The sequence below is a fragment of the Seriola lalandi genome, unplaced genomic scaffold, assembly GCF_002814215.2.
Source record: "Seriola lalandi dorsalis isolate HSWRI2012SDOR001 ecotype SW California unplaced genomic scaffold, Sedor1 jcf7180002054476, whole genome shotgun sequence".
Taxonomy (NCBI): domain Eukaryota; kingdom Metazoa; phylum Chordata; class Actinopteri; order Carangiformes; family Carangidae; genus Seriola; species Seriola lalandi.
In genome coordinates this window covers 1,851,948-1,869,503 of record NW_019525029.1, presented here as the reverse complement: position 1 = coordinate 1,869,503, position 17,556 = coordinate 1,851,948, and the positions used below count along the sequence as shown (strand labels likewise).

Here is a 17,556-nt window from a genome sequence, read left to right as displayed (position 1 = left end):
ACCTGTTGTGTTCCTGTTGTTCCTTGTTGTGTTCCATCCCAAGCTATTTTTAGGGTCAGTACTTGCTTCCCCCTGATTTAAACGCACACACACACCTTGTTTGTTTTTTTTTTTCTTTCATGCTTGTGTCATGGGAATTTTGTGTCTGACACACTACTGTCACTCACTTGCTGTTATGATACACACACCCACTCTACCTAAAGAAAGGATGCGGTTAGCACAGTGCAACTTAATCTCAAATTGTGTGAAACTAACATTTTGATGTTTACCCAAAGATTTTTAATTGGGTAATATCAGGACCAAATTTAAACATACTGCTATAAGAGCAGGACTTCTGTATTTTAGGAATATTATGAATGGTATAAATTTCCCAGTGTTTGAAATGTCCTGGGTTAAAAAAAAAAAAAAAAAAAAAGCTACTCATGTTGACTGTGGTCTAGTTGCTGAGGCATAGCCATTGAGCCAGAGCCAGTAGGGTGAGATTATAGATCATCACTGTCTCTCTGCAGTCAGTCTGCCCTGCGTGTCACCCTAATCTGCTCTCACTGTGGAATATGAAAAATTACATAACGCTGGTGTCAGCAGCCCACCTCAAATAAATAGTTGAATGGCAGATGATGGTCTGAATGTAGGACTGTTCACAGGACGACCATAATCCAGATGGACATACGGGAATAATCTTTTTCTTTTTTTTTCCTTTTTTTTTTTTGTGCTGCGGCTCATCATCTTTCTCCCCTGGCACTTCCCTTCACTTCCCTCTCCCTCTGTGCTTTCCAGCTGTGCACAAAGCATCTATGTGTGACTGTAGCCCCCCAGTTCACCCCTGGTCTGACAGATGCTTGTTGCTGTCATGCCCTCCCTGTGGTACCAGTCTGGTGTTAGGGATGAAAATATTCATGTCCGTGTGGTCCTGCTGAAGGCTGTATTCTCGTAACTCCTTTACAGGTGCAGGGAAAAGCATCAGCACCCCTCAGGACTTGTTCCGAAGCTCAGGTAAACTACACATGAAGCGACGTCATTAGTGGTGTGACCTGTTGCTTTGGCAAGTACTTTGTAACACAATACACTTAAGGGTTGTCAGTCTGGTTTGACTGAGGAGAAGACCTGTAACATAAGCATGCATTTGGCAAGGCTTGTCTTGCTCAGCATGCAAGACAACCCCCACTGCTTATACTGAGTCTGTAGTCATATGGTTACAATATGAAGACGCCCATAGTTCACACATGAGGCATGATGGCCACCTGTTAAGATAAGGAGAAAGTTTTATGGTTCACCTGTTCAACCAAAATTGTCTTCAGTTTGTCAGAAGCTATGATCCTCTCCTCTTGACTGACTGTTCTATCTTTGACCCACAGACACTCCTGATGCACCCAGGAAGTTAGCTGGCAGCACCCATTCTCTGGCCAGTGCCACCACGGGACCCAATCAAGGCGGAGTGCAGCCACTTAGCCAGAGGAAGAGGCTGCTCAGGGCACCAACGCTGGCCGAGCTGGACAGCTCCGAATCGGATGTAAGATGTTAGCTGTGCTCATAAGATGATCGTCCCTTTACTGTGACAACTTCTTTATTAAGTGCTTTGAGATACAGAATCTGAATGGTTTGATTGCATAATAAAGATGATTTATTATGATTTTAGCAGCTTGTAAAATGTTGATGCGGTATCTGCAGTTTAACTGGAGTATCCCCGGTTATACAAGAAGGAAATCAAACCCTAATATTTTTGCCTCTCTATTATCTGTCCACAGCTAGGTCACTTTGAAAAAGGTTTGAAAATGACACATGGCACATAAATGATCAGCCTCCAAGTCATTTGTGTCTTTTTGTTGTTATTTCCAAAGAGGACGAATTTTCTAAAATGTGCTTATTTCAAAAGTATTGCTTAAATTATCTTGAAGACAACTATCTTATTAGTATCTCTTAGAGAAATTGGACTGGATTGAATACGTGTAATTTTCTGGGTGACAGGAGGAGCCCACACGAAGCAGCTCCAGTATGTCCACGTCTCTGTTGGAGGACACGTCACCCGAGTCCGTCGTAGGGAAGAAGGGTAAGAGGTTACCTTGAACATTCTGTAACGTATTATATTCTACTTTTTGCCAAAGGTTCATAATGTTCAGTCTTCAGCTGCATTTTGACACATTCCTCTTTGTTTGTCCCAGCTCCTCCAAAGTTCCTGCCTGTCTCCGCCACCCCACAGCCAGACAAGCGTCAGTCTCCACAGAGACGACACTCTATCGAGAAGGAGACCCCCACCAGTGTCCGCCCCTTCGTACCTCCATCCAAACAGAGCTCCAAGTCTTTGGTACGTTTACTATGGGAACTATTTTTATTGGATTAACCATCAATGCCTCAGTAAATTAATAAATGAATGAATGAATAAATGAAGCCCATCAGGTTGATGATAGATCTTTAACCTCCCACATTGCATCACATTTTACTGCATCAGTAGCAAATACACTCACATTAGATTATTAAACTAAGACAGTATATTACACTATCCTCTTATCTGGTCAGTCAAATAAACAACAGTCTGTACAGTAATAAAATATAACTAAATACAAAGCAGAAAATATGTGGTTACATTAATGTGAATGGCAGAGTCATGAACATGGACATCACTTATAATTTGAATGAATGCAGCCCATTTCTGTGGTTACATCTACCAACAACACTGGGCGTACAATATACGTCTGTTGAATTTACTCCAGTCCTGTGACTGCTCATTTGTTTGCCATGAGGTCATTGGTTCTCTGAGTAACTCTGTGCTGGTCGTATGATTCTAGTGAGGTTGATGGATTTAATTGAAACCACAGGACAGGCCGCTGTACGAAGAGGGATTTAGATGGAATTAGTTCATTCTCACCGCTTGCTAGTTTAATAGCAGACCTCTGGCGCCCAACCAGAGTCACAACCAGCTGAAAGTCATCACATCAGACGAATTCACTTGAAACACCGGAGTAGACGTTCTCACTGGCATGACTTGATATTTAAAGTTTTACGCAACACGTTCACTCTGTCTCCTACTTAAAATTAGTGACCATTTCTCTTGCATTGCTATTTTAAAGATGATCCAGAGGAAAGTTAGTATTGAGTGTGAATGGTTGTATGTGAAGTATAACTTTATTACTCTGATATTGCTGATGATTCACTTTAAAAACATCCTCTCTCGCCTCTTAAAAATGAGAATAAATAAACTTATTTGTGACAGTTTGAGGTAATCAAGAGATACCGTTTACTTTCTTTTACCAGAAGCCATGTTTCTTCTCATTTCCTCTCTCCCTTTTTTGACACAAGCACATGCTTTAGCATGCTTCGCCTTTCACATAGATAGCTGGAGTTGAGCTTCTCTATTAGATGTAAAACAGTAAGATCTTTGTTGTAGCTCTCCTCCTCTTGTGGCACTCATATCTCATTAATGTGTTTACACTCGTTGCCTGCCTTGTCCCCAAGACTTACTCGCAGTCATTTTCTATTTTGCATAACGCTGCAGCTGATGGCGGATCCCAGCGCCAAGGTAACTTGGTCAAAATCCTGTCTATCCATCACCATCATTTATTTTAAAGTTTTGTCCCTTTTTTTTACCAACTTTAAGAAAATTAGGAACACTGCGAGGGACACAAGTTAGGGGGCACACAGGAGAGAAGATTATAAGGAAGACTAGCAGGGACATGTAAAATGGAGTTTTGCACTATTAGTAGACACCAGCTGTGATCCATGGTGTCCATGAGGAAGCAGAAAACAAAAAATCATGAGATGAAGGCTGTTTTCCTTTTGAGACAGACACTGTCAGATGATTCTTCAATCATGAGACTGGCTTTTACAAAGTTCTGATGTTATGAAATTAAATTTCATGCAACATATGAAATGAAACAACAGCTCATGAGCTCATACCGGGAGTGAGTTTATGTAATAATGTAGTTTTTTGGGACTCCTCCAAAAACTTTAGTAAACCTAGTCTTTGTGTAGATGTTGATTAGTTTTGCTGTTATAAAGTGCCAAACAAACATGGCTGTAATATATTATATAACAGTTACATCATATCCTCTAATAAGCTCATGGAGTTCTTGTATTAAATTTTATGATACATACTGTTTGTGATTAAGTTGCTGGAACATAAGGTTCTGCTTCTGTTTGAATGTCCTGTTCCCTCTGTCTGCTGGTCAGGTGGAAGCTGCCAGTGGTGCTCAGGGCACGGTATGTCACTGTTACTGCATATCATCAAAGACCCATAACACTGTGTGGGGAACCCATCCAGAATACTGTATAACTCAACAGATTACTTTTAGATGAATGGCACCTTGAGTCATGAACATTTGTGTCTGTGGCGTACTGAAAATACCTCAGGGAAGGTTATAAAGAAAATAATGAGTTGAGAAATAATCTGTGAACATTTACAGCAGAGGCTCACATTCACTAATCCTGAGTGTAAATGATTAGTAGAAGTAAAGTTCCCTGAGCAATTTTTTTTTACTTGTGTTAAGTTTGACTTTGTGTGCACTAAGCTATTAAGTTAAGACAAAAGATAAATAAATAAAGGCTTCCAGCTATGTCACAAATGTCCCGCATGCAACATGGTGGGGGTCCACTTGCTTGGGTGGGTGGAAATAATGATTATATGAGTATGGACAACATGCATGTTATGGTTATGTAAGATGTAAACATCAAATTCACCAAGCTAAACTGGACGACTCCCAAATTTAGGAACGCAGTTATCTGCTGAATCTTATTTTTGTTTGTTTTTAATTTGGACCTGTGGTCAGGAATAAAGTAAATAGAATGATTGCGAAAAGGAAAGGAAACTGATTGCCAAAAGCTGTGGACCGCCAACATGGCGGGTGTGTTACATCGCCAGGATGCTCTTTATTTGGGTTCATTGTCACACTGTCCTGTCATTGGAAGCATCCTTTTATGTAGAGAACTGTTCTCACCCTCACCATCTCATTGCATGTGTGGTCTTTTGGTTAAGCGGTGTGCAACGGGCGCTTGTATTTTATGGGATTCACACATGGTGTTTGTCTGTCTGGTAGCAGATGCCTTCATTTCTTCTTCTTCTATCACTTAACTGAGCTGTGAACATTAAGAGAGTTTGCTGATGTGATGAATCTTTTCTTCCAGGAGGAGTTCTGCTACCCAGTGGAGTGTCTGGCTCTGACGGTGGAGGAGGTGATGCACATCAGACAGGTTCTGGTCAAGGCCGAGCTGGAGAAGTTTCAGCAATACAAAGACATTTACAACGCCCTCAAGAAAGGAAAGGTAGAAAAAAAACAACCTGTGGATTTTTTTTTGTCTTCATCCAGGCTAATATCTTCTGACTTAATGAAATGCATCAGATACCATTAACCTCACCTCATTTGTTCTTCGCTAGCTTTGCTTTTCATGTCGGGCCAAGAGATTCTCCCTCTTTACCTGGTCCTACACCTGCCAGTTCTGCAAAAGGTAAATTGAATCACTTTTTACCAGAACCACTCTACTGAAGTCCAGCAGCTGTTCAGTAATCACTAACTTAAGGGATCATTTATATCTTTCCCAGGCCTGTGTGTTCCCAGTGCTCTAAAAAGGTAGGTGGCTGATGTATATTTAACACACACTCATGAGCACTTTTACTGTAAAATTTCACACTCTTGAAACCTAATCCATGAGCATTGTCAGGTTTTCTATAAATACTGAATAAGTGGTTTTCATCATTTTGTGTATCTTTCGTACCTCAGATACGGCTGCCATCTAAGCCTTATTCCACCTTGCCCATCTACTCTTTGGGTCCAAGTGCTATGGCTAAAGAAGAGGCAAGTGGAGCGTCTGCCCCCACAGAGCCTGAAAAGCACCCGTTTGGGTCTGGACACAGCCGACACAGTCTACGCAGGAGTGTTTACAAGTATGTCGCAGTAGAACTCCCATTTCTTTTTATATACTGAGAAAATATGATAAAAGTGTCGGGCTCTGTCAGGGTAGTTGTTCATTATGTCTCTCTGTCCTCAGGTTGTCCAAGCACGGAAGTAGTAGCAGCAGCAAAGATGGCCGGTCACAGGACGAGCCAGAGCTGCCCAAGGAGCTGACAGAGGACTGGGTCACCATGGAGGTCTGTGTAGACTGCAAAAAGTTCATCACGGAGATCATCTCCTCCAGCAAGCGCAGCCTGTGCGTAGCCACCAAGCGTGCCCGTCTCAACCGCAAAACCCAGTCCTTCTACATGTCGTCGTCCAGCTCTGTCAACTTCAGGCCCTCGGAGCGCACCATCAATGAGGTGTAGGAAGTAGGACCGCCCTGTGCACTTTTGTTCATGCTGAGCTCATTCGTTCAATGGAAAAAAAAAAAAAAATCCTCTATTAGTCTCGTTTTGACACGGACTGGTTCACTGCAGTTTATGTAAATGGTGATTTTCAAAAAATCAGAAGTGACCATCCTACCCCAAAGGTAGTAAAGGTTCTTGCACCTTACCCCCTCTCAGGAAAAGTTGGCACGCTATGATTGGCCATGACTAGTCAGGACTCTGCAGTAGCTGCCACGTAACATTGGACAGCCATGTTTCTAGCAGTAGCAGTGGTAGTTCAGGACACGGTGGGTAAAATGGATATATTGAGCTGCTGATGTCGCTGTTGTGAACCAGGTAAGAGAATGTATATTTGACATAAGAGCGGGATCAGCTGATACAGAAAGCCAAAAGCTGCAGCGATTTCGTGTAAATAGTATCAAGGTCCGGCCCTAATCTTAGCTATCAACAAGTTTTCCAGTTCCTGTTTACTTGGAGCACTCAGGAAGAACAACCGATTGTCTTTTTGACAGAAATGCACTGTAGATCCTCCTGTCAGGTCTGCTGGGGTAGATCTCAGCCACCCCCTGCCCCTCCTTTATTCTTCCAGCAACAATTATGCCAAATGTTACATCATTCATTTTTTAGCCAGTTTAATTGCATATTTGCTATTATTACAGAACACATTGAGGGGTAAGAATAGTCAGTTTATTTTTCTGGGAGGGGTTTAGCTTTTAGTTATAATGTATATTCAATTCTGTGCCTGGTGCCAAACTGTATTTTTTTTTTCTTTGAATGCCTTTGTAGGTATGGACCTATTGTACATATGTGTGATAAACTCAATGGGGTGCATTTTAGGGTAATCCAAGGTTTGGTTTCTTGCCCTTCCATGTTCCAAGCTGGGCAATAGAAGCACAGAAATGTGGGCCATGAATGTGTACATGCTGTATATCCTAATTGTTCCAAATTTAAATTTAATATAAAAAAAACTAAACTAAGTAGAAGTATAATTTTACCATGTTTTAAGATTTCTGCCTCTGGAATTTCTTTATTTGAAATTCTTCTCTGAGACCTTTATTATTAGTGTTATTTTGTTTGTGTCAATGTAATAGTAAGATTTTATTTCTATTGTATAGTTTATAAACTCCTCAGTGTTAAGATACTCCTCTAAATCGCAAATAGCACTTTTATTGGACCAATTCATTGTTTATTTTGGGTTTTTTTCTTAATTAATAATTATTAAAATCTTTGTTTTTCAGCTCTTGGGAGTCCATAGTGCCATTTCCCAGGGTTCCTCATAAATGAAAATGTGTGTGAATGGCTGCAGGTTGTTTGTAAGAAAGAATAATGGCTAAAACAAAACACTCCACTCCACTGACTTGATTGTAGGCCATTTTTAAGCATATGACTGTCATCGAATATGCTTTATGAACATTTTATCCTTTTAAAAAAAAACATAGTCTCATTCACATTTACACATACATACACACATAAACATCTTATGTTCATATAGTGTTTTGTGACAGTTGTTACCAAATGGACACAAAGTCTAACCAGCCTGTCAAGTAATGATGCCATGCCATAGTACATCTGATCAATTTTATTTTAGACCTCTGTAAGGAATGTGTGCATGCTGTATTGTGATCTATTTGTTTTTATCAGAAATTCTAATAAAATCATCATGATTCTTATGTTTCACTCGGTTACCCCATTACGCAAGTGCAAAATCATATCAGTCAGCAGAGGGCGATGAAAATAAATCTTTCACATCATCCTGTTGTCTGAGGGACATCGTGTGGTAGAAGATGTGTGTTGCAGGCATTTTAAGTTGCACCAGTTTTCCATATTCAGTATATACTGTATATATTTAATTAGGCTGACAGGGTGATGAAACATAAAGTGTTGTCATATAAACACTGTCTTTGCAATTGACATCTTGCAACAGGATGAAATACTCTACATGGGCTACCTGGAGACCTTCACTTACCTCAGTTTTCATTCTTTTGCTTGGTTTCTGGATTTTTATGTAGTTCTTCTCTGGTATTGAAAATAAATGAAAGAGGCCATGCTCAATCTTAAAACTGATTCTGTCGCTTTATTTTATCTTTACTGTAAATATTTATTGTATGTCTTTAGCTTTAAGAATTGGGTGCATTTTAAGAGGTTACATTGTTTATACAGGCATTTTAGCATTAATGCTTGAAAGGAGCTGGCAGATGTGCTTAACTGATCTTAGTGGGACTTGTGTAAAAGATAGCTAACCCTGGCTGCACACAGATGGCAGAGCATTTCTAAACCATCCCTGGCTGTAGAGGTGTAAACCTTCTTAAACCCCCTGTCCATCACATTAACCCAGAGTAGGGGGGTGACATTACAGACTGGCAAAGGGCCCTGTCATGTGACACAGCAGGGAACCTCCTCAATTAGTATTCAAAATTACTCCAAGCTGAGAGCACGTGCCCCTGGTTGTGATGTTTCTCTCAAACCACGATCTGATTCTACAATCAGAAACTAAAGGCTTTTGAAAATGCTGTTTAAGACAGAAGAATTGGATCTCAGTGATGATTTCATGTCATAGTTTTTGTTACTTTTTCTTTACACTTGTCAGTATTGATACTTTCCAGAAGGTTGTTCAGTTTTGGTGAAAAAGTTCAAATGTAAATACAGCGTGTTTGAAAATCTACAAGGTTTATAGAGCATAAGGTTTCTAGTGGTGGATATATGTGTGTGCTGATGCATGCATTCTGCTCCTATATATGTACACAGGTCACTTAACCACTATTGTGTGCATGCGTGCATAAGCTGACACACAGCTTTGGCAAGCAATGAAATGCTATCCGTTAATGGGATAGTAACAGACACTGAAAATAACCTGCCAGGCCACAGCCCCTCTGAGGGGTGACCCTCACACACTGGTTTCTATGGAACGACAGCAAGCAAACACACAGTCAATAAAAGTCTGAATATGCCGTGTCTTTAGCGGCAGCTCAATAAAAAGTTTCACAGGGTGTTGTTCTTAAATGCTGCTCTGTCTAACTGAGTGGAGCATCATCTGACATCTGAGCTGTTGGTAAATTATATTGATGCAACTCAAATTTGTAAAGTTTTAGCATCATTGTTTACAGTCTTTTTGTCTTAATAATGATTTAGGTAGGCACCACGCATAGACATATATAGATTGCTGTGAGGCATTCAGAGTGATCAGGATAACAAGGAGCAATTTAACCCAACGTCAGTCAGAGCTTGCCACAAAGCATTGTGTTAATTTCATCTAAGATAAACAGTTTTAACTTCTTCTCTAATTCTTAAAATATGCAACACTTCTGTGGATGTTGCACTGGCACTTTATGACATGGAGAGCACATGTGTTGCCTTAAAGCCAGTGAAGATGCTTCTGTGTCTGTGTCAACAATGTTCCCTTGTATATGAAGGGAACATGACTCAGCCAGTCTGCAGACAAATGGAGGACCATTTAACTCTGCACCAAGTACAACTAAAGAGCAGCAAGCCGAACACACAGACTCAGTCACCTGTTCTTGTATGTAGAGAGATTCAAAGCAATGAATTAAAAACAGGTTTTGCTTTGTGTCACCACATACTGTAAAAAAAAAAAAAAAATCAACAAAAAAACCACCTTTAAAAACCAAGTCACACAGGTAAGTCAATAACCAACATATAACCATGTTGTACAATAAGAAATGTAAAGAAAAGAAAAATAAAGAAATGTTTTCAATTGTGCAAGTAACAGCAGCACGTTGTGCAGCATGCAGCTGATCAGTGATGCGGTCTTGAATAGATAGACTCACTACAGGGATGCATGCCACAGATGATCCGTTGGGGTGCTAACAGGGTTGCCATGGCAATCGTCACCCGGGCCGGAGGCTGGTTGAGTACAGTAGTGAATGTATGCTCCATGTGGGTCAAGAGGGTTACAGGATGAAGACAGTAGTGGCCAGCGTAATAGTAAGACATGTCTCAAACAGTCTCTACTGCTTTTTGTCGACAAATGGAAGCTAGGTATCAGATCAGTGAATGTGCTTGTGAGCAGCCACGTGCGGGTTACATATGTGTCAACATGAGCCCATTGTAGGCTGACAATCTCCCTGAAAACCATTTTCAGTCATAGCTGTGCTTAGCAGGTCACTGCATCCCCACAAGGCACTTGTGTTCAAAGGCAGCATTGTCACATATCCTCACATCAACATGGCTGCCTGAGAATCCCTTTTCCTTACCAAACAATTGCACATAATGAGATTAAAGGTAAACCACCATTGAGGAAAACACAATCATTTGTGTTTACAGTGACTTTTCTGAGTCATCACATCTTTTTATTCTACTTCCAGGACTGTGATTTTCAAGCAAAACATTCATAAAATGCTTCAGAGAACACGCTTTGTTGGGGGTTGCAGGAATAATTCTCAAAGTCATATTCAAGCCAACAAAACTGGAATAATGTTGGCCCAGATAATGTCATTTCAGTAAAACTGTTCTTCTTAGCAACATTTCAGCAACCATGATAGACTACCGAGCACCGCAAAAGGAGCTGGTCCATGGGCTGTCACAATTGTTCTCGTCATCAAGTGCACTCTGTTTGAAGCCTGTGGGTCACGGAGGAATGTATTTTCTATAAAGTGCAACTTTATTAGCTGTATGATCTGTCACTCTCAGTTTTACAAAAATGCCAGAGTTTGTGGATTTAGCACAACCATACAGAGAAGTCGTCTGCAGCTGCCAGACAGAGTGATAGGCTGTGTATAAATGTCAGGGAAATTAAAACATTAACACTTTTAGTTGACATCAAATGAGTGCAGCCATCTGCGGAAAGAGCTTTTTGGATTACGTAGGTGTCTGAACAGCTGCTTGTTGTGTGACTGCCTCTTGTCATCTCTGGGGTTCTCAGCTCAGTTCCACCCCAGGTGTGTTAGACTTGACACCTCTGCACGTCAGCTGAGCTCGCCTTTGATTCACGTTAAAGTCAGCCTGGCTTAACATGCTGCTAAGTTGTGACAGAGACTGAGCTGCGTGAAGGAATGCAGTCATTTTGAAATGGTTTCCCATTTGTGTAGTTAGAAGCCAATAAATCATGGCAAAGGGGAGGTGAAGAACATGCAGCTAAGCATTCGGCAAAAGTGGTGTACTGGTTGATAGATCACGGCGGGTTGGGTCTGTTGGAAACACAGACCAGCGGCAGAGAGCCGTGGTCAAAGAGCTTGTATGGCAAAGAGCCTTTTGAAGTCCAAACGTCCGTCTTTGGGTCGTAACACTCGAAGCAGTCTGAGTCCTCGATGACATCGTGGCTGTTGAGGATGCGTCCACCGGTGACATAGAGCTTGTTGTTGATCACCGTAGCGCTGTGATGCATCCTTCGCTCCTTTAGATTCTCACATTTGACGAATTTGTTGGCTTTGGTGTCGTAAGCTATCATTCGCCTCGTGTACCCTGGAAATTAAAGTTTTCAGTCGGGTGATATGTTTCTTACTGTCAACAAATCACATGCACACGCTCCATCAGTGAGACATGACGTTGCCATGGGTGTCAACATTACAATTAATACTGGGACTTAATTTCAGTTAAACCACCCACACACTGTACTGCTGCTGGAAATACTCACTAGAGCACCAAATGTGTATTAATCCACCGCTGAAAATAGTCCCCAACTAATTCACTATTTATTCCTCTTTGAGTTATGTTTGCAAAAAACTACAGTGTCCAGCTGTTTCAGGAAATTACACAGCCTTTTGTAAAAACATAAAATCACCAGCATTTATATTTTTATGTCTTTGGTAGGAAGCAATGGGCTCTGGGCTGAGAGTCACAGAGGAGGGAAGTCAGAAAGTATCGAGAGACAGATTAACACATTGTTAGTTGTAAGTCTTTTGATTAGAGAAGAACAAGAATAATGATGCTAACCTTATCCTCTAATGATGCAAGTCCTACATGATTTAAAAAACAGATAAAATTAACACCAACTGCAAAGATGTTGATGAGTTTATTTCTAGTGTGAAACAATATAAACGTTAGGGACATTGACGTCTGAGCTCACCTCCTATGATGTAGATCTTGTCCTCTATGACCGCTGCGGGGGCACAAACATTTTTCACTGTCCTTGTCTCTAGCCTCGACCACAAGTTGCGAGAGATGTGATACACCTGTTGACACACGACAAACATCAACTGTCAGTCTGTTTTCTAGAGCATCAGATATTGTGATTCACACATACTGTTGCCTGTATTTGAATGGCAACAAATATTAGCACTTCTCTTTGGACCCTAAAATGAATGGTCCTCTCTACCTGAATCAGCCTGACAGGGTTCTGCATGGCATCCTCCCCTCCAAAAACATAGATCCTCTGATCACTGGCTGCAACAGCTGGATGCAGCACCGCTGTGGGCATCGGCGCCATGGCCTCCCATTGATTAAACATACTGTTATACCTCTCTACTGACTGAGAGATTCGCTTATCTACCCCAATGCCTCCTAACACAAAAATAAAGTGCTGATAGGACACACTCTGGTGGGCGTATCGTCGCTCCAACATGGGCTCGGCAGTCCTCCACTGGTTGGTTTTAAGGGAGAGTGTGTAAACTGTGGCGCTGACTGAGCTGTCGCCTGATGTCATGCAGAGGCTGAGCCCGCCAAGCACATAGAGGATGCTGTGAATACACACATATGCAGCTTTGTAGAGGCGCAGGGGGAGCTTGGCCAACCATTGCCAACGATGAGTCCTTTCATCATATAGTAAGGCTTCTCGAGAAGTTTGTTCATTGTTTTTGCGTCCTCCAACCACCACCAGTGTCTCTCTGCAGGTGTAACGCCGTGGTGTGGTCCAAAGCGGCTTGAGCTCACGACTACACTTAGCACTGACTGTGAGCATGAGGCGACGCACTGACTCTATTATCTCCGTACAGAGTGTGGAGGACTGCACCAGAGGGTCGTTGGCAATGAACTGGAAGAGGTACGTTGGATGGATGTAGCGAAGACGAACTTTCTTGAAGAGATCATGGATTGCACCACGACGTGAGAACGGGTCATGGTGGATCCATGCCAGGAGGGTCTCAAACACTTGCTCCTCCTCCGCACAAAGTCGGTCATCCTCTAGGTAACACATGAGCTCAGGAAGAGACAACTCACAGAAGTCCTCTGTTGCAGCTACATCAGAGAAAAACCTAATGGCCATCTCCTTTGCTCTCTCCCTCAGACTCTCACAGTGAAGGATCTCAGAGAGCCGGATCATGCTCAGACAGTTTTCTGGACTCAGCTGCTCCTGGAGAAACAACGAGCAGGCCTCAAAGAGACCTCCATAGTGAAGCATGGATGCTGCCTGCATGAGCGGGAGCACAATCTCCATTGTGATAGTGATGCAGCCTGTGTAGACATAGTCCACGATGCCGCTGATGACATTTGAAGAGATTCCCTTCAGATTCACACGGGCCTGACTGCTCTCCAGAAAGTTGCTGCAGAACATGGCACGGAAGTACGGGCTGCTGGACACCAGGACGTTCCTGTGACAGGGGATCTCCTGATGCTCCGTGCAGAGCAGGACGTCTGTCAGGATACGCTCCTGCCGGAGGATGTTGAGCTGGCCGAGCAGTTGCGAGGGAAGTTCTGAGTCTTTGAAAGAGAAAACATCTCGTGGTCTACAGGCCATTCTGTGTAAAGCAGAAAAAGAGAATCAGTCAGTGATCATAGTGTTGCATTTCTGTTGTCCACTGAAAAGAGATGATTGGCAAAAACATAGTACTGATGACACTACAGTCTGACTTGTGCAGAAATTAGACTTGAATGTTGTGAAGAAAAAGGTTTTTTAAGTGCTGTTGAAGTTGAGTTGATCTACATCCATTTAAGAAATAGTTTGACATTGTGCCAAATATTCGCTTTTTTGCAAATAGTTAGATGAGAAGATCATTACCCCTTTTACATATGTTAAACATGATAGCTTCAGCCAGAGCCAGGACACAGTTAGCTTAGCTTAGCATAATGACTGGAAACAGGCAATAAATAAAGGTAATAAATCCACTTACCAGTGCCTCTAAAAACAAATTGTGGTTTTACAGGAGGTTATGTGCCAGACTGCTTCTTGGCCGGGCAAATTGACTTCCTGGAGTCTCACTGTGAGGATGCCAGGCAAACTATTCCGTTAAGATCTAAAAGTAGATTGTGATGCTTCTACAAAAATACTTGCATCCACCAATAACCCACCAAATACATAATCTACCAAAATGCTACTTGAAACTGGGGTGACACACCTTGTTCTGGCATTTTTTCCGATCACTGTTTTTTCATTTATACAGGTAAGTTATTTCAAATTTTGTATATTGCATTATGCTTTAAAGGAATGTAGAAATTATATTAATGACTGATTAGCTGATTAGTTTAATCTGTAAACTATTAAAGTAATCTATATCTACAACACGACATGCACTGTAGAATTAGGTGATAATGAAGGCTAGCAGAGTTTCACTTTATCTTTCTTTAACTTTTTATCTGGCTTTTTCACCTTTGCCCTCAAACTAACCCCTGTGATAGCAAACCCTTTCATTTATTAGCTGGCACTTAAACTCTTAAAACTCCTGCAGTGCAGCTGTCCTCGATGTGAATTACTGACTCACACATTTCTATTTTGAACTGCTTCTAAATTATCTTGATGCATCCATGTAGCATTAGGCCACATTTATGTAATGAAGCTGTCCATCACTGATAACTCTACCAGAGCTGTGTCAACACACCATCTGTGTTTCGTCTCCCCATCACTTTGACCTTCTCTCCTCGTCTGTTTCTGTTACTCTTTTCTATATGTTACGTTTGTCTTTTTTTATAACCATATCTCCCTCTCAGTCTCAGCCTGTCTCCTCCTGGTTGAAGGGTTTGTGATGATCCTGCTGCTTAAAGAGCAGGAATTTCACTGGGCCATTAGCAACACTAAGTCTTCTAATCACTCCCACGACAGCTACTGATTTACTCCCACTTACCGGCCCAGCCTCTCTGATATATTTGGACCTCTAATCATTATTGTATACTATGAAATGCCAATGGCTGTGAGTGACATTTTTCCACAGATCACTCTCAGATCCTAGACAAGAACTGCTAGTAGAGACAGAATTATTTTTGAATCACTTTGGACACTGTGTAGTCATCATAAAATGTTATTTTATTCACATAAAAGTTTTTATACTTTTTAGTGACAGTTTAGTGGAAAACTGTCACAATGATAATTATCATTAAGTAAAAACATGTAGTACACACTTACTTTAGTCATCTAATAGTGGAAGTGTCTGATTACAATCTACATATGTATATGTTTATTTATTCATTTTTTGTTTGCTATCGTTTAAAAAATTAAAGAAAACTAAAATTAACTAAACTTAACTAAAAGATTACATAATAAGATAAACCCATGACTTGGAGTTTCCGACTGAGCCTGCTGTCAGTTCAACAACATCTGTGACTGGGTGAATCTTTACCTCCTGCCCTCAGAAAGTCAATAATATCGAAAATATCCTGTCAGTCTGGTCCGAAAAAATTTCAGTTCCAACCAAAAAAGTGCCAAAAATTAGTCCAGAGAGAACGTGGGTGTTGTAGTCAGGGAGAACGAAGGAGCATGACACAGAGAAACGACAAGGCTCTCCAGTTAGGCGCTGGTGAGCTCGCCATGAGGCCACTGTGTACATTCCTGCAGCTAAGAATAGTATCCTGGGCCACTGTGACTCCAGCCAGGCCTCTCATGTGACACTGAGCCGTTTGCTACCCGGTTGCCGGCTTAACAGCTCTGCCAGGGTCCAGGGGAGAGAGTGTTTACAATAGCCAGGGGAGGGAGAATCATCACGGGGTCCTGAGTCAGCCATCGAGACCACCCAGGCTGGTGTTTAATCAAAATGTCCCCGAGCTGCTAGCCTTTGTCCATCTTTCTGTCCCGATTAAGTCCTCCCGTCCTCCTCCTCCTCCTCCTCCTCCTCCCGAATGTGTGTAACCCAGGATGAAGGTAAATATAGAGCAGCGCTGATGGGCCAGCTTGATCAGGAGAAACAGCTGTAAGACCTGGGAACAGTTTACCTCAAGGTGTGGTGGTGTTTTTGGGTGTTGTTACATGAGTGTGCAAAACTGGGGATGATACTATTACTACTGCTACTAGTCACCTGTGTGAGGTGTTAATTACTTAGCAGCAATGTGTGTCACACTGCCAAATAACACCCATTACGCTATATCCTGCATAAAGTAGATATACACTGTTTGTCCCATAAAAAAAAAAGAAGTGCAGTGAGAATATTTCTGCTTGTTTCCAAAGTATTTTCTAAAGTCAGGTTTAATTTTTTTCTTCATGGTAAAGCAGTAAAATGCTTTCTCTTCCTCGTTGTAGTTTTCTTTTTTTAGGATTTAATTATAATCAAAGAAATCCTTGATACTATAGAGGTGTTTAACAGTATTATGTTAATAAAATTACATCTATTTCTTCCAAGTTTGCTTTTTTGTCAAATACTGGATACCTTCACCTCATCAGGCCTCTAAAAATGAAACAGTCCAAGACGAGAAACTGCTCACAGCTTATGTCCACATCGAAGCCTGAACCTCTGATGAGGAGCTACAAGCAGACGTCACATAATTTTAAAGGGGCATAACCTTTTATGTCATAACCTCATGTTCCCACTCATATTTTACAGAGGGAGCTACAGTTCTGAGGCATTTAAGATTCCTTTTTCCTAATCTCTCATGTCTCCAAGTTGTCATTTCTTATCTGTGGCCCCTCCCTAACCTTGCAGTTCCTGAGGCAGTGAGATGAATTATTGTCATGTTTGTTTAGTGGCATATGACAAGGAACTGGAGTTACATGTGGACAGATTGAATGACATAGCTACAAGAAAGTGAGCTGTCAGCAACAGACATCATGACATGTGAGCACACGCATCTTTGGTGGACTTTGAAACACAGTGAAATCCTACACTCTGTTATTGGTTTCCGAGTGACAGCTTCATGCTCGGAGCTCATAGTATGTTCTGCAGACTCCTTCAGGGATCAAGCTGAAAATCTGACAAAGGCTAGTTTCTGAAGAAAAAAAATGCAGATTGAGGTGCAGAGCGGAGATTATGATTTTCCGCTGTTACTTCATCTTACTGGCTTAAAATCCTACAGTCTTGATTCACTGATTTACCTGGTGCTGAATAATAATGCCTTTCATTTAAATCCACTGACAGTGCTCAGCCCCAGAAGTGTGCAGAAAGAAATCAGGATTTTCAGTTTTTTTCCTGATGGTTTTATGTTTTGAATGATATTGTGTAAGTGAATAAATAATGTTAAACTTGAAACTTGACCTTGGT

The 17,556-nt window shown here is 41.4% G+C and overlaps 2 protein-coding genes across 5 annotated transcripts in view; one reads left to right on the top strand and one right to left on the bottom strand.

Moving 5' to 3' along the window:
- Positions 1-8,328, top strand: part of spire1a (spire-type actin nucleation factor 1a) — a 29,201-nt gene extending 20,873 nt beyond the window's left edge. Inside the window, exons 9-19 of one of the 4 annotated variants that reach the window (XM_087175606.1) lie at positions 946-993; positions 1,356-1,510; positions 1,966-2,047; positions 2,160-2,302; positions 3,491-3,514; positions 4,165-4,194; positions 5,116-5,253; positions 5,366-5,436; positions 5,531-5,558; positions 5,709-5,872; positions 5,977-8,328. In XM_087175606.1, the coding sequence (XP_087031732.1) occupies positions 946-993; positions 1,356-1,510; positions 1,966-2,047; positions 2,160-2,302; positions 3,491-3,514; positions 4,165-4,194; positions 5,116-5,253; positions 5,366-5,436; positions 5,531-5,558; positions 5,709-5,872; positions 5,977-6,247 (1,154 nt within the window). In that variant the 3' untranslated portion in view covers positions 6,248-8,328. The remainder of the gene's footprint in view (positions 1-945; positions 994-1,355; positions 1,511-1,965; positions 2,048-2,159; positions 2,303-3,490; positions 3,515-4,164; positions 4,195-5,115; positions 5,254-5,365; positions 5,437-5,530; positions 5,559-5,708; positions 5,873-5,976) is intronic. The other 3 variants (XM_087175608.1, XM_087175607.1, XM_087175609.1) reach the window with 3 other exon arrangements.
- Positions 8,329-10,536: 2,208 nt separating this feature from the next.
- klhl38a (kelch-like family member 38a) lies at positions 10,537-16,184 on the bottom strand. Its single transcript, XM_023412164.2, has 4 exons — positions 15,709-16,184; positions 12,540-13,896; positions 12,291-12,396; positions 10,537-11,686 (listed from the first exon to the last, which is right to left on the bottom strand). The coding sequence occupies exons 2-4, from the start codon at positions 13,893-13,895 to the stop codon at positions 11,397-11,399; spliced, it is 1,752 nt and encodes a 583-aa protein (XP_023267932.1). The 5' UTR covers position 13,896; positions 15,709-16,184; the 3' UTR covers positions 10,537-11,396.
- Between the last annotated feature and the right edge of the window lie 1,372 nt (positions 16,185-17,556).